The 16,850-nt window shown below is 41.4% G+C and overlaps 1 protein-coding gene across 3 annotated transcripts in view; it reads left to right on the forward strand.

Moving 5' to 3' along the window:
* The window catches only part of ntn2 (netrin 2), a 45,260-nt gene that overhangs the window by 4,940 nt on the left and 23,470 nt on the right, over window positions 1–16,850 (forward strand). For all 3 annotated transcript variants that reach the window (XM_024284484.2, XM_024284485.2, XM_024284482.2), the window contains exon 2: window positions 5,948–7,202. In XM_024284484.2, coding sequence (XP_024140252.1) covers window positions 6,152–7,202 — 1,051 coding nt within the window. In that variant the 5' untranslated portion in view covers window positions 5,948–6,151. The remainder of the gene's footprint in view (window positions 1–5,947; window positions 7,203–16,850) is intronic.

A 16,850-nucleotide genomic window follows, 5' to 3' on the forward strand; every position in this document is an offset into this window, starting at 1 on the left:
ATGATGCCACAGATTTTACAAAGTGAAAATCTAATCAATACAAACATTTTATGACGTATATTTATGAATCTACTGTGTTCTGATGATGAAAATGTGATATAGTTTGTTATAAAATTACATTTGAACACCTTTTTTTGGTAAAATTGTTCAATCGCAATGCATTGTGGTCCATATTCGTTAATGTAGTGAGCTTAGATGCACACTGGCTTTTCGCACAGACTTCTGGGAATTGTTTAGGGCACTCGATTTTGGAATTCAAACAGCATTATAAAATGGCAAACACACTATGTAGTGAGGAGAGAAGGAATTTGGACATAAAATAAGTGTTGATGGGAAATTAGCTGAGGCTAACTTCCGCGCCACAACTCAAAAGCTAATTTATAATGAACTTCTTCCATGGTGAAGAAAATATGTCTTGAATTTATGATTTACAGTAGAAAAAATGTAGTCAGAGTTCTAGACTTTTAACATACATTGTCAATTAATTTAAATATTTGAAGACAATAAACATATTTAAGGGATAAAAAAATCATTAAGGATTGTTTGAAATATTGCTAGATTTGGTTCAGACGTGTGAACCTTAACCTGAGTTTGAGTCACTAGTATCTGCTTGCTCTTATCCCTTTCTACCCTTGAAGTTTTCCCACCAAAGACTCTGCGCTGACAGAAAAACATACCAAAACCTTCCATATGAGCATTTCTTCTACCTTTGTACAAAAGTGCATAAAAACGAACATCATCAGCGTAACACAGCTTCCTGCTGGAGTCTGTGAGAACTTCCCTGACCTCATATTCCACCTCTCTCTGTCTGACTTCTTCGCTCCCTCGGTTCAGTTCTGTATCAGGTTCTGTTGATCCAAACACTTAACCATCAGAGTTTTGGGCCAGCCGTGTGGGCTTGGCCACAGAAGCTGCTCCTGCATTCCTCTGCTGGGTGTTTGGTGGGCTTTTTTCCTGTCTTTTTTAAACAAGTTTTTTGACTGAGGCCTCACAAGCTCTCAAATGTATTACTGCAACTATTTATTTGTAATAGTAGTGAAGGAGAAGGGAGATTCATCCTATTAAATCTTCACGGCACACACGAGCTTAACCTCTTGGAGGGCTTTAAAAAAATTTGTCAGTGATCTCCCAGCTAATGACACCCTCAGCTGTGAGAGTTGACCCCCTCCTGCCCTCCAGACTCCCCTCCTCCTCCTCCTCCGTCGTTAATGAATGCCATCGAGGGTCTCGGAGTATCATTCTCTCCCACTTCCACACAAACGGCATAATTCTGATTGCTCCTGTGGAGACGGACGCCCGGCTTCGTTCAGAGGGGCGGTTCATATTTGACCTCGGCGACCCGAGACCTGTCAGTCACGATGACTCCCCCGGACAGGCTTATTTTCTTATCAAATTTGAATGTGCATTTTGAGGAGATTTAGTAGAGCTGGTGTCATTTCTGCATTAAGAAGAGAAACAAACGGCACCGTAGGCGTCTTTGCCTTTCTGCATTATGATTTAAAGATTCCTGCTTGTTAAGAGATGCCCCTCCTGTCAGTAGAACTCCACTCACCCTTGGACAGCCAATAATAAACCCCTCAGGGAACGCAGTGCAGCAGACTGGAGGACTGCAGGGGTAGGATGCTCCCCAGCTTGCTGTCATCCGAGCCCAGTAAACCAGAAGACCTCCCCAGTCCCCAGAGTCTGCCCAGCGTAAAGAGCTCCCACTCGGGGTACAAAGTGGCTCAGCTGTCCCTTCTGCTATCCTCACCTTACCTGGGTCCCTCTCCTCTTGACTTTAGCCAAATAAAGCCTCTCAGCAACTTCTGTTTTCCTAATCTGTGAACTCTGACAGACTTGAAAGAGAGACAGCTCAACATGGGATGATCTCCTGGTGACAGGGAGAAGCTGAAAAAACGTTCCCTGGAATGTGTCTGCTAAAACCAGCAGACCACCCTGTTATCTTCCCGCCTCTCACCCTGCCTTCCTGTTTCCCCCTACGTCCATCAACCCCCTAATTTTTCATCTAAATGCTCCCCTTCCTTTGCTCCTATCATTCGTTTAACACCAAAAAATAACAAGTTCTATTTTTTTTTCTTCTATAACAGAAACCATAATCTAGCCTCAACCTGCATGGTGATTTGCAGGATAAGCAGATGGCACTGGCAGTGTTTGGAGACATCATTAGCGGTGTGTGATGAAGCATAAGTGTGGTGGGAGGTCAGGGGTCAATGCTTTTCTAAAAACAAACCCAGCCAGCAGGTGTTCTGCAAGTACTGCTGCCTTGTCAAAGAATCAGCCAAATCCACGCATGCAGAGAATCTCTATCTGAAGGAATTACCCAAATAATCTTAGTAGACAGAAAGACACATATTGTTTGATGGAGAAGGGTGCTTCCTAAAATGTCAGAGAAATGCTTTATTGTCCTCTGGGATGTGACAAACGCATGCATTCCTGTTTGATGTTCCTCTGAAAGACAAGCATCTGTTGCTACTTTAACCACATTATTGAAAAGATAATTTATGCCCTCATTATTGGGAAGTGTTGCTACTTAATGTTTCACTGCAACTACATTTTTATTTATTGTAAAAGTATTCCCAGTGGTCTTTGGCCAAAATCAAAAAGCGATTTGTCATTTTTATGACATATTTTCTGCAGAGCAGCAGGAGCTCCTCAGAAATTCCTTCCGAGTTGAGGCAGAGACTGAAATCCCTTTGTTTACACTTTCCTGCTAGCTTACAGCCCCCCCAACAACCCTAAGCTAATGTTAGCAGGGCAATAAAAACAGCTAGCAATATCAGAGCTATCTAGCCGTACAGTTCTGAGCCAAATGCCAGCTCAGACAAGTAAATGAAGACGTTCATGGATCTAGTTGTCTGCAACTGATGCATCAGATTGTAGCGGAGCAAGGAGACTTTGGCACGCCAATTTCTGTTGCTTTAATCACGACTGAGAACTTAATCAAATGGCAATTTGAAGGAAGAAATACTCAGAAACACAGCTTTAATCTAAAAATCTTTTATACATATATCCATTTTCTAAACCGTTTTGTCCCTCCGGGGTCACGGGCTGCCACTCGCATTCTCACCTAGGGACAATTTAGAGTAACCAATTCACCTAAGAAGCATGTTTTTGAAGGGTGGGAAGAATCCCCGGCGCAAACCCACACATGCAAACTATTTTATAAAAATCTGCAATAACATGCTAAAAACATGGTTTTTGTTTAGATTAGGTCTGGGAATACTGATGTCGTTATTCCGAAGCACATTTGTAGCACTTGTAGGATCCTGTTGTTGGATTTCCACAGATTTTCTTCCTTTAAGACAGACAATTCCAAAGTCAGCGACCCTTGTTCAAATTTCCAATTGGCCCCCCTCTTAGGCTACGTTCATAAAATCAGTACTTCCTATGAAGTGTTTACAATTTTTTGATTGTTGTTGGCTAATTTACGTTGCAATATTCCCCATAAAGAGGCACTACCAGACAATACTGTCTACGACAAGCTAACTGGGACCAAAAAATTGACAAATTGACAGTGATTTAGGTAAAAACACGTTATGAATTTGTTCTATGGAAAGAAATATAATAAAAGGTTCATTAAATAGTTTATTTAAGCTATTAAAATAGGCAAAAGAATGCTAGCCCTCACCAAATCTGATCCTCTTTGCAAAAAGGTTGGACGTCCCCGATTTAAGAAGTACGATTTGTGTGTTTGGCTGTTAATCTGCCGTGTTAGCATCCCTCTCACAGGGATCCTGTGTGCTATTAAACAGCCGTGTCCCTGCTCTTTCTCTGTTTAACCAACACGCTCATCTGCTTGTTGCGCCTGAAAGCACCAGACCCTGAAGAGTATTCCAACAAGCTGAGAGGCTCATGGACCACACCATATTTAGTCATCCTAACAACCAACCCAGTCCTCCACCCCGATCTGTCTGCAGTGTGTTTCTCCCTCCACCCCCTCATTAATTTCTTGTCTTTTTCATTCCATCTCTGTCACTTTCCCTTTTTCCCCACTGCTATTTGTCTCTGTCTCGACACCCTTAAGACATTTCTGCTTCATCACTGTCTTTCTTCACTTGTCCTCCTCCTCCACACCATCTCTTCATTTTAGTCCTCCTTTTTTACCTGTTCTACATCCTCCTGACTGAAGCCGAACGCACCTATCATAATCCCTTTCCTTTCCATCCTTTGTTTCTGGGGAGCTGGGCTCAGATGTTAATGAGTTCCTAATTCTATCAGCCCTCTCCCCATGACCTTCACAGTGGGTGTGGAGCCTGCCAGCTTTACAATATACAACCTTTTGATAGAGAGCTTTGCCTAATCAACTGCCATCTGTGTGCCCACTTTCAGCTCTTCATCCTCAGACTCATGAACGCATCTCAACCTCCATCAAAACCAGCAACAAACTGTAAATAATGTTTGTTCTGCTCTTTAGTTGCTACATATGAGGGACCATGTTCACTAAACATCTTTTTCATCAAATAAACCATTCTTTAGTTAGTTTTTTAATATTTTATTTTTCTTTTTTTCATGATTAATTAAATCTTGGGGTTGTAAGCAAACAGGAGAGAGTGTAAACAAAGGGATGATGGGAAATGAGAGGAAGCTTACTTCTGCGCCAGGCGAACTTCTGATGAACTCTGCAGAAACTAAAAAAAGACACAGGGATCTTTTTTTGTTTTTATTTTGGCTAAAAGCGCCATAATCATAATTAAAAGACCACTAGGAAGGCTTTTGATATAGATCAAAAGATGATCAGAGTGGGACTTGAAGTTATTTTAAAGATGTAAGCCTGAACCTTTTACTCAACCAAGACAAAATCAATTAAAAAAATATATTTTTCTGCTTTACCGTTTGGTTGAGCAGGCATATAAAGCGTTAATCTAATCTTCACTTGACTGTCAGATACTAAAGACTCATCATTTAAACTAAATATCTATTTCTCTTTCAGCCTGTTGTTCAAAATTTGCCAAATGTCTGTGGAAGTGGAAATTTCACATTTATTAGCCCATATCCTTCTTTTAAAGAGTTGCTGGCTTTCGGGCCTGAAAGTTCTTGGCCTGGATTCCTCTCATGGCTTAAGTGAGGCAATTTTTGTTCCATCAAAATACAAAAGTTGTTAAAGTTGATTTCTTTTCTTTTTTTATCTGTTTTTGAATGTACATATTGTTGAGGACTAAAGTGTGAAGTGAAACAGAGTCTGACTCTGAAGGCACTGCCTGGGTATTACATACAATACATACATGTCATTCAATTGGTCTCATCCATGTCTACAATTTATAAGAAAATCTGCCACCATCTTTGAATTTTTACTCCCTTTCTCCTTTTATCCCTTATGGGGTTGCCACAGCAAATCACCTTCCTTTGTCTGATTCGTATATTAGGTTTGCCCAAGATTTGACATCAGATGACCTTCCTGACACAACCCTCTGTTTTTCCATGCTTGGGTTTGGCACAATGAGACCCTGGCTTGGACCCCCTCATGGCTACATTATTCCTTTTATAAAACACAATTTGAGCTGAATCTAAATATACGTTTCCATTGAATCTTGGAGTTCTCAGAGTGGTCTTGTTTGGCAGAGGTTTGACCATAGTTACAGGCGCTTCATTGCTTCAGCACCGCACAAAGATTACGAAGTGGTCATATTTTGTAAGTTCAGCCACAAGGCTAAAATGGTTTTGACTGGGAGTGTAGAAAAAAAAAACAATTCTGATAAATATCGCAATATTTTATTTAGAAATGCTGGTTTTTAAACGGTCAATCTTTCTCCTTAAAGTTTAGTTTTGGGTTAATGCAAACTGAAAAAATAAATGTCTGAGTTCCTTTATAAGGGAAGAGCTCGTTTTTTGGTTGTAAGGACATATTTCCTTCATATCCAGTGGATCGTGGTCCCTTTTCATTGTATTTCCTATTATGGTAAAATATTTCCATGACACAGACCTTTCTGTTTCTTTTTCTCTCTTACAGGAAAGTCTCTGGTGAGCGTGGAGTGAAGGGTCACTGAGCTCAGACACTCTCCTTCCATTTATTCAGAATTATACAACACACTGGCAGAAATCTCACATTTCCCCAGAGTTGCACATTCAGGTCGTGCTCAGAGAATCCCCCAGCTACAAGGTTTTTATACTTGCAGAAGTGAGGAAGCAGCTAGACACAGGCCCTTTGAGCAGAATGAGGGGACCTTGGAGGTGCCTGCTGGGCCTGTTTCTCCTAGTAAAGTCAGTCTCCCCCCACAGCCCCACCAACCCTTTTGCAGGGCAGCAGACCCCTCTAGACCCCTGCTATGACGAGACGGGCACAGCTCGTCGCTGCATCCCTGAGTTCATCAATGCTGCCTTTGGCAAGGAGGTGATGGTGTCCAGTGTCTGTGGCCGGCCGCCGTCCAGGTCCTGCAGCGTGGTGGAGCGCGGAGATGAACGGCCTTCTGTGCGCACATGCCAAATCTGTGATGCAGCCGACCCCCGCCGTGCCCACCCTGCGTCCTACCTCACTGACCTCAATTCAGCCCACAACCTCACCTGCTGGCAGTCTGAGAATCTGAACACCTCTCCTCACAACGTGACTCTCACTCTGTCGCTGGGCAAAAAGTTTGAGATCACATATGTCAGCTTGCAGTTTTGCTCTCCAAGACCCGAATCCTTGGCCATATACAAGAGCATGGATTACGGTAAAACCTGGATGCCCTACCAGTTTTACTCTTCTCAGTGCAGGCGTATGTACAATAAACCTAACAAAGCGACTATCACTAAACAGAACGAGCAGGAGGCTCTTTGCACCGACGGCCACACTGACCTCTACCCACTCTCTGGAGGACTCATTGCTTTCAGCACTCTGGATGGACGACCTTCAAGTAAAGACTTTGACAACAGCCCGGTCCTTCAGGACTGGGTCACTGTCACTGACATCCGCGTGGTCTTTGGCCGGCCCCAGCTTTCCCGGGAGTTTGTGTTGGGAGCTGGAAGCAACAGCGGCGGAAGGGACGACGACCCCGTGGCAGTAACGTCCACGCTGTCGACATATTTCTATGCAGTGGGAGACTTCCAAGTGGGCGGGAGGTGTAAATGCAACGGTCATGCCTCCCGCTGTTTGAAAGACAAAGAAGGCAAACTGGTTTGCGACTGTAAACACAACACAGAGGGGCCTGAGTGTGACCGCTGCAAGCCCTTTCACTATGACCGGCCGTGGCAGAGGGCCAACGCTCGAGAGGCTAACGAGTGTCTGCGTAAGTCTTCTTCCTCATCTAGTATTTTGATATGCCTTTAGACGTTTCCCACACTGAGAGATCTCAGTTGTACTAGTGGCAACTAAATAGAAACTATGAAGTCAGTGGTTTTGCTGGAAGTATGCAAACATTAAGGCCTCTTACATGGGATAGGAGATAAATCGTGTCATACAAAGAGAAAACACTGAAGCTATTTATAAATATCACGTTAATTTGCTCTGTTTTTTGACCCACTCCAATGAAAATGTTGCTTTTAACAAGTTTATCTGAAAATGTTCTCATGATGGAGGATATATAGATCAAATTTAGCTTAAAATTGCATTACAGAGTATTTATTTATTCAAATTGTTGTGAATCAGAAGCAAATGCAAAAGTTTTAAAGGTTTGCAGCAGTGATGTAGGTGCTATAGCCAGCAGGCCACAAGCTCCTTGCTCCGCTCTATTCCAATGCATCCACTTACAGATAAATAGATCCTTGTATGACCTTGTATGAGCTGGTATTTGGCTCAAAACTGTACGCGGGATAGCTCCAATATCTCTCTCCATTTTTGTGGCACCAGTGATGTTAGGTTGAGGGTGTGAGGGGCCATAAGCTAGCAGAAGATCGTGTATAAAGATGGAGGAGGGGAAATGAGGGAAGGCTTTCTCCGAGCCAATAGTTCCGCCCACAACTTAGAGACAAACTTCCGATGATCTACTGCTGCTCTGCAGAAACTATGTCCTAAAGAAGTGAAACATTGCATCAATTAACAAAAGTTCTGTAATTTGCTACAGTTAAAATGGTTATTTTTCATCAAATTAAAAGTGGAGTTGGAATATTAAAAAAATCAAATTTGATAAAAATCAAAATAGTCAATGTAAGATGTTTGTTAATTGATGCAATATTTAACTTTTTTCAGTTTTGAAAATATATATATTTTTTAACTTTGGCTAAAAACAGCATAATCATAATTAAAAGCCACTAAGAACGCTTTTAAAATAACATAAATGATGACTGGAGTGAGACGTAAATACAGATGCAAAAAAGTAGAAAATACCAAAGGAAAAGAGGCTAGAAAAAAAATCAATATCTGATTTTAAAGAGCATAAAATCATTTCGAATTTTTAGCCACATCATTTATATATGTCTATCGGGCTCAAATGCCAACTAAAAAAGATTTTTAACATCATCACAATTTTGACTTAAGAATTCAGTCCGCATCCCACCTTTATGTGTCACCTGTAGTTTCTGCTGTAGAGCCCAAAAAACAAAACATTAAAAATAAAGTCATACACACACATATCTACTATCGCTTGTTCAAGGTGCCTTACCCAGTTGACCAGTGATGCTACAGGCTGTAGAATTGCTGCCTTTTTGCTCTCTCTGTGTTGACATCGTCTTCGATTAGCCCTTTGCTTTTACTCATAACCATGACTGCTTTCTACAGATTTACAGATTGTAGATTATGAAAACATCTCGACTCGTTAGCTCACTCCTGCAGCTAAGTCATCCAAGACAATTACTTGGCAGTGTTTGCTTTTACCTCAAATTATGTCCAGTAAATGTCATCCAGCTTTGTTCTGAAAGCTTGCCAAGAAAATTACAGCAGTTTTGGGGTCGATTTAGCCAAATGGATCATTTTTGTTTTGAATTAAAGCAAGATAAAAGATTTTTCATGTAAGTCAATAAATTAAGGTAATGGGCGTGCAAAGATTTTAAGCAAACCAATGTTTGTATTAAGAGAAATTGATTGAATTCAAGTCCCGTTTTCTTTTCAGGAAAATGAGTTGGTACAGAAAAAAAGGCCTACTAGAAAACATCCCTGTTATGAAATGAAGGATAATGAAATGAAATCAAAGAAAATGACACAATAAAAGTGTAAACACTAAAAAATACTCTAATATACACTCAACAGTGGCAGGTTTCCCATAGTGACAGAAACAAAAGGACAAACACTTTCTACCTTTGGAGCAGCCAACTCATCCATCCTTTCCTCTATTACTTGGAAATCTCACGTGCCAAACTTCCTTTGGCTTCTCACGCGTCTTCTTGATTTATGTAACTAACAGTCGCATGCAAGAACACACACACACACCTATAACAATATCCTGTCAATCCCCCTGTGTTTTTGCTTCCACTTTTGCACACACCCTTTTTTTCAAACGTCTTGTAACCATTTCTGGTGTTACACCCCTTTTCCCGTAGACCTCTCCTCTGAGGGATTGATATGTCACTTGTTTCCAGAACTTCTAAAGTACAGAACCTGGCCTTACCGGCCAACTCCAATGACCTAATACCAAGTTTGATACACTGTGCCGAATGCCCTTTACTTGTTGCAAACAATCCAAAAGTTATTCCCAGTTGTACCCGGAATTTCATGTTTCAAAAGCTTTTTTAGAGCCATTTCCTTTATAACTGCTTCCAGAACATTCTTATAGTGGCAGGAGAGTCTTAAAACTTTCTAAAAAGAAATAATAAACTCTGTTTTAAAAAAAGAAAAAAGTGACCAGCGCTTTTGCTTGTTTTTCTTTTTGACAAAGTGTGCAAATGGGGCTGCAGAGTGAGCCCTGAGGGATGCCGCTGTTGAAGGGAGGTGTGGGGCTTAGGCTGGAAACGAGTGTCATGTTATACGGGCAAAGAGTCCCTTGGTACCACAAGTCTTCACAAGGTCCTGAGAGGGCTTAGGTTCAACCGAGAACACTTAAGGTGCCGATCCTTTATACGGAGGTCACAAAGGTCAGCTGGTTTGAAGTTAGTTGATTGTTTAGAAAATAAGAGGATGCCCATCGTTTCATACCTTATTTGCTTATTTGTGCGTATTTCAAATATGTTGCAGGTTGTCACCCAAAATCTGTTAAAAAATGTTTAGTAGCATAAGAAAATTGTAGCTTTTAGGTGAAAATTCAATAGTTTGAATGTAATTTTCACCTCCCCCTCACACCAAAACTTGTGTCTATGGCAGGGGTGCCCAAACTTTTTTGCTCAAATGGCCAAAATCTAAATGGAAACCCGGTCCGTGGGCCAAATACAATATTTTTTTGCATGTCATGAAATAATAAAAAAAAGAATATGGTTTAATTTATTTATTTTCATTCTGTATTCATTCAGGTAACACACATTAGTAAGAATAAAAAGTAGTCTCAAACTTTTAGTAACAAGACATCACCAGCCATTTTTAATGGAAAACTAGAGCAAGCCAACGCTTTTCACCGGGCAGCTTGTTAGCGTAGGGACCCAGACCACTGAGTCCCCACCTAAGCCAGTGTGGGCAAACAGATGGGGCCACCAATGGAACCTGTGGACAAACCCACCTGGGGCCCACCAATTCAGCCCAAAGGTGAACCATATGGGGCCCACATTGGAATGTTCACTGGAGCACTTTGGGCTCCCATGGTCATCCTCATATTTTTCTTACCTATTGAAATCCTGGCTGAAGCCATCCTTGTAATTGGTGGAGGAATATATATGGATGAGACCTTTTTAACTAATAGAATATTGCTTTCCTGGTAGCACACGGTGTAAAAACAAGCAGCCATGTGCCATGCTATTATCACTTCTGCCAAAGTCCCTGCACAAGATGAAGAGGCCTCTTGTCGAGTCCGTGACAATCTGGAGGAGATGATAATTTATAGCAAAGCAGTTCTGCTTTTGCCTGAGTCTGCAGCCGTTTCAGTTCTACTTGGCTGCATCATCAAGCTGCTCCGCTTAGCAGCCCTTCCTTTCCCTAATTTGTACTCAAACCGCAGGAAGTCCAGAGCTCTGCTGTGGGACTCCAGAAGCTCAAGGCCAGACACCATCCAACCCTAATGGAATAGCCAAGCCAGCCTGTTTCCAGTATTGCACCTGGCACACTGGCGCGCATTCATAGCATGAAATACAAAGGTCACGTAAAAACTGAATCGCCGTTTCATCTGGCGAGCCAGGAATGCAGGTGGACTCTGGCTGGCGGAGCTGGGTGTTCCTTCTCAGCAGTGTTTGGGTGAGGGAGGGGATATTTTTAGTAGGAAATTTGACTTCTGGATTTTTACCTGTATGATTGATAGGGGGGTCTGTTTTGCAAAAGAATTTTAAATCAACTACATCAGATCATGTCATCACATGCAGAAAACCCAGCAAAAGGAGTCTTAAAAAGTTGATTGTTGTATTGAAGTGCTATTGGATGATGTCTGCTAGACTAATGAAGGACTGAAACATGAGTTTTAGGAAGAACTGGTTAGCAAAGTGGACGAGTTTTGCCGTTAAAAGCACAATCGAGTTCTTAAAGGCGGTTCTAAATGGCTCAACCTCTGTTTCTTAGAAGCTGGAATTAGGGAGACCTTGACAGATGGGTTTCCTTAGGAAAGCATTGTGTTCCAGCAGTTCTGTGAGTGTGTGTATCAAGAGGAGCATATGCCCGGGAACACGGCACAGATGAAGCTTTCAGATCTGCATGACAGAACTAGAAAGTCTAAATACCACAGAAGTACAAACTCTTCTTTTCTATGTAGCTCTTTTCAATTCCCTCGCTGACAGGGGGCAGATGGTTATTCAATGCTGATTAGAATTTCAAAATAGCGCCCCCTCCCCTCCAGTCCACTATTACCACTCCCCAACTGAAGGGCAAGCAGGGGTCAGGCCCATGTTCCAGTCATAGGGCAAATTCATCAAGACGCTTTTGTTTTTTTTTTCCTTCACATGCCACACTTGAAATTAAAGCAGCACAAGATTTTATAGTTTCTCAATCGATGTGCTTTGAAGGAAGGGGTTGTGTATTCCTGTTCTTGCAACACTGTTGTTTGGAAAAAACAAACCTCATGAGATTCTCTGGAGGATTCAGATCAAATTCTGGGGTGTTTTCATGTGTCCCTGGAGGACATTGCAACACAAAGAGAGGGTAAGCAAAGGTGGGCTTTTAAACGTTAGGCCCACTAGAGTGTTATATGTTCTCTCCTTAACTGAGTAGGTCTAAAGAGCCCTCCACCCCCTCCACTTTCGATGGCTGTCTCAAGAGGATAAGGGAGAACCGACACTCAATTACTTACAGCGCGACTCTGAAATTAGCAGGAGTTGTTAATGTGTGCGTGCATGTGCTGAAGGGGGGTGGCTGGGCCAACGAAAGTGATTTGTGAAAAAGAAACCTCTAGTGCTTTCACGTAATTACACAGCCGCAGAATGTTGTTCGAAAATCACTCCCCGAGGGTAGTTAGCAAAAGACTAAGGAGCCAAAGCGTCACCAAGAGAGATACGATTCTCAATATTTCTAACGGTTTGTAATTTTAGGGGTAAAACGGGGGGTTTCCATGTGTCCGTTTTCCCCTCGTAAGTGCTTAAGATTTGGTAATTGGCCAACCCACAAGGGTCTGGTGCTCTTCTCATTCCACAATTGAGAACAAACATTGTGCAACAAAGATTTAGCAAAAGCAAAGAGTCGAATTACAACACAGTCTAAATGCTGGATCGTTTAATAGTTTGCTCTGTGGCTGCCACACACAAGCGTGCGTGGAAATGCATCCCCATTCATATTTGTGAGCCCCATGGGATCTGATGGCGTTTTCATTCCTCTGCCAAAGCAAACTGGTGAAGCTGCAGTGTGCCCACCCTGCTCTCCCAGACCCACATTTACCGACTCTGACAGATGGTAGCAATCACTTCCCAAGGTGCACATCACCGCCGGCGCTCTCTCTTTCTCTCTGTTCATGTGTAACTGACTCTTGTCAAAAATTAACTCCTTGTCGGGACATTTCCAGTCTGCTAATTCTTATTACGTGGATTCTTTTGGTTATGCTGATATCAGTGGTTTTCTTGTTGTGTACAAATCATTATTTTTGGCAACAACAAGACTGTGTTGAGCTGCATTACAAAACATGTACTTCTTTGTTGTTTGCTATATTAAGAGTGGCAGCCATGAGATTGCTGCTTGCTCTGCAAAATTACAGATTTTTGTTTTTTTGATGCATAAATATTTTTCTTTTACTTTACATTAGAAAGTTACATAGTTAACAGCTTTAATTAAATATGATGGGGAAAAAATGTGGTGCTGGACCTTAGTGGAACAATGTAACCAGCTTAAAAGAACTTAGTCTGTATATGGACAACAATGCAGGACATGCATTTAGCAATGTAGGCTTATGTAAACTCACTTTATTGGGGACTCCTTGATAGTATCTGGTTGGACCCCTTTTGCCTTCAGAACTGTCCTAATCTTTGGTGGCATAGATTCAACAAGGAACCAGTTTGGTCCAGATTGACATGCTAGCATTGCACAGTTGCTGCAGATTTGTCAGCTGATCCCAATCTCCCGTTCCAAGGTGATCTATTGGGTTGAGATCTGGAGAGTCCAGTCCAGTGAACTCATTGTCATGTTGAAGAAACCAGTCTAAGACGATTCCAGCTTTATGACTTGGTGTGGAAGTAGCCACCAGAACTGACTTGATTTAGACTTGTTCTTTCTTTGGACTTTCTGTGGTGCAATCAATATAAGATGTCCAGTTTTAGTCTACAAAGTTGACTCTACTCTCTGTGCAAAACTGTGCACATTTACAGAAAGGTAAAGAGTTGCACTCAATTGATGTAAAATGAACAAATGAGGAAATATTTTATTTGAATCACATCAACAGTCATATCAGCTTTTTTGTTTTTCTCCAGTTCATTTTTTTATTCATCATGGACCAGAAACTCCTTTTCGAAAGAAGATTTTTTTTCACAAGTTTTTTTTAACATATTTAAAGAAATGTGATCGTTGTTGCAGCGTGGCAATATTTTGGAGACTATTTACTCTGGATGTGAGCTGTAGAAGCACTTTTACTTCCTCTTCCCCTGCAGTTGTTTATCATTTCTGCTGCTATTGCTATCCGAGGTAACAAATTTACACAGTTTGTTCCATCTGTCACTTTATATTTCTAACTATCTAAGGCATTTGAAGCATTTTCCCAGAATATGTTTTATTTTTTTTACCAAGAGTAAAAAAGACCAGCTGTGGTTTACCACTGCTTACGTTGAATCTCCACGCAAATGTGATTGCACAACATTCTCCGTCTTTTCCAATCACTGTAGGATTGTGACGATGAGGAGGAGGGAAGGAGTGAATGAGATGGGCAGAAAGTGAATGCAAAGACAGAACAGGAGATAATGTCTGGATTTAGGGGAGAGGACTCCACCAAAGAGGGGCAACAGAACTACGAAAACCCCCTAAAGCTGGTAACCCTCCAGAAAACCCCTTCTAAAACCTGTCTACCTAATAGCAATAAGAAAGAAAATGGAGAATAGAGTGAGCTATGAAGAAACTAGCGAAAAGTAAGGTACAGCAAATTTAAGATGGGTTTTTTATGGAAGTAAAAGGAGATGGTGTGAGGTGGAGAGAAACTAAGGGAACTCTGAGTTCAAAAAGGTTACCAACAGCTTTCCCTAAAGCATGAGGCTAACCACAGAAACCAGCAGAAGGAGAGCACTGCCGAGGCCCGGTGTCAATGCCAGCACTTGAAGATACTTGAACCTAGATGTGGAGTAAGTAAAGTAGAGGTGGCTCTTTCATGTGCTTTAAGCAAAGTACACAGAGAAGATTCATTGCATTGGAATATGCCGTCTTGTAGTTTCTGTGTTCTTTGAAACTCCGATGACAGACATCTGGTCAAAATCTCGAAGCTTCTGTTGGAGCATTGGCTCAACTTATCACTTTGATAGATTTTACTGCCTCTCCAACATGTCCCTGGCACATAAACGTGTGTCTGACTTTACATTGCTTTGGCTATAATGAGGAGCTAATTAACCGGGTGTTCCCCTCGGTGCCCTGAACAGGTGGCTGGAGCAGCCAGGTGGAACCCAGCCCAAACATACACAGACGGCAAACACATGGGCACACACACATCATAGCAGGAGCCCGCATAGTAAAACCCGTGAAAGAGGGAGATCACCCAAGGGAGGCAGCAGCAGGTCTGGACTAATGCCCGAGCCAAGAGGGGAAAGGTGGCGGAATGAGCCCTCCAATTTTCAAGGACCAACTTTACATCGGCATCCAAAATCAATTGGCTGTGTTTACTGGCTTGGCTTTATTCAAGATAGAAGAGATTAAAAGTTAGATTTATGCCTGATTTATAAGGGAGACTGGGGAACTCTGCATAAAGTGTGTATGTATGATGTTTTATTTAATTTCTTGCTTTTTTTTGCCATCAGTCTTTAGAAACTGATTTCTCATATTATGGTCTTTATAATGGTCTCTATAATGAAGTATTTCGGAGTGAATGCTGTAAATAAAATTAGTATTTTAGACGACAGGTTATAAAAGATAATTGGTATTTCGACACGTCAGGAATATGGAAATTCCGACTTGGGAATTTTAGAATTCCGACTTGGGAATCTCGGAATTCCGACTTGAGGTTCTGAGAATTCCGACCGGGAATATTGGAGTTCCGACTCGGGAATCTTAGAACACTCATTTCGGAATCTCGGAATTCCAAAACAGATTTTGGAATCTCGGAATTCCGACTAGGGAATTTTGGAATTCTGACTCTGGAATCTGGGAATTCCGACTGGAGAATCTGGAAATTCTGACTCAGATTTTGGAATCTCGGAATTCCGACTCTGGTATTTTGGAATTCTGACTCCGGAATCTGGGAATTCCGACTGGAGAATCTGGAAATTCTGACTCAGATTTTGGAATCTCGGAATTCCAACTCTGGGATTTTGGAATTCTGACTCCGGAATCTGGGAATTCCGACTAGAGATTTTGGAAATTCTGACTCAGATTTTGGAATCTCGGAATTCCGACTCGGGAATCTGGAAATTCCAACTCAGGAATCTGGACATTCCGACTTGGGAATTTTAGAAGTAAGGCTGGGTTGATCAAATCAATTTGAATCGATTTAAGCTAAGAATCGATTCATAAAAATATAAATCGATTTAGCACATAAAGCTAAAGTCCGCTAGCTTAACGCTAACGTTTAATGGAATTTCCCATAGGACGGCTAATGCTAAACGCTGAGTTCACCAGACTTTTCCGAATTCTTTAAAGGAAATTTTTTAAGTAGTCATTTGTGGTCCAAAACACAGTTTTTTCCTCATACTGTCTTCTTCTTCTGGAACAAGGTGTAATGCTATAGCGCGACCGCCACCTAGTGGCCAAACTGAAACACCCCCCCAGGAGAAGTAGAGCAATGTTTACAATAATCTGAACATATTTATTACAGCTTCTCCTTTAGAGAATCCATGTAACATTGTATGCTATTAACAATCTCATTATTTCACTAATAAACTTAACAGTATGTGAACTGTATCAGATTAATATAAATATACTCCAAACCTATAGTAGATTTTTCATGTATTTCTAAACAAATGTGTATAAATGTGAAAACTCGAGACTGAATTGAATTGAAGAATCGAAAGAATTAAAAAAATATATATATATTCGAATTGATCCAGGCTCTTGTAAATCGAATCGTTTCTGGAAATTATAATCAATACCCAGCCCTATTTAGAAGTATTATTTGCATTAGGGAATTCACAATACCCAACTCCCAACCTTGTTAGTAACACACAAAAAAAACAGTCTGAAACAGCTACCTGTTAGCCACGCTAGCAGAATAAGCTAATTCACAATACCTAGCAACTCCAATGGGAGGGTCAAAGTCTCCCTGCTCCTCTCCAGTTCTGATGGATCCACTAGCATCCGTCCGAGCCTGCATGTGTCTCAAAAC

This window comes from Oryzias melastigma, linkage group LG19 (genome assembly GCF_002922805.2).
Source record: "Oryzias melastigma strain HK-1 linkage group LG19, ASM292280v2, whole genome shotgun sequence".
NCBI classification, from domain to species: Eukaryota; Metazoa; Chordata; class Actinopteri; order Beloniformes; family Adrianichthyidae; genus Oryzias; species Oryzias melastigma.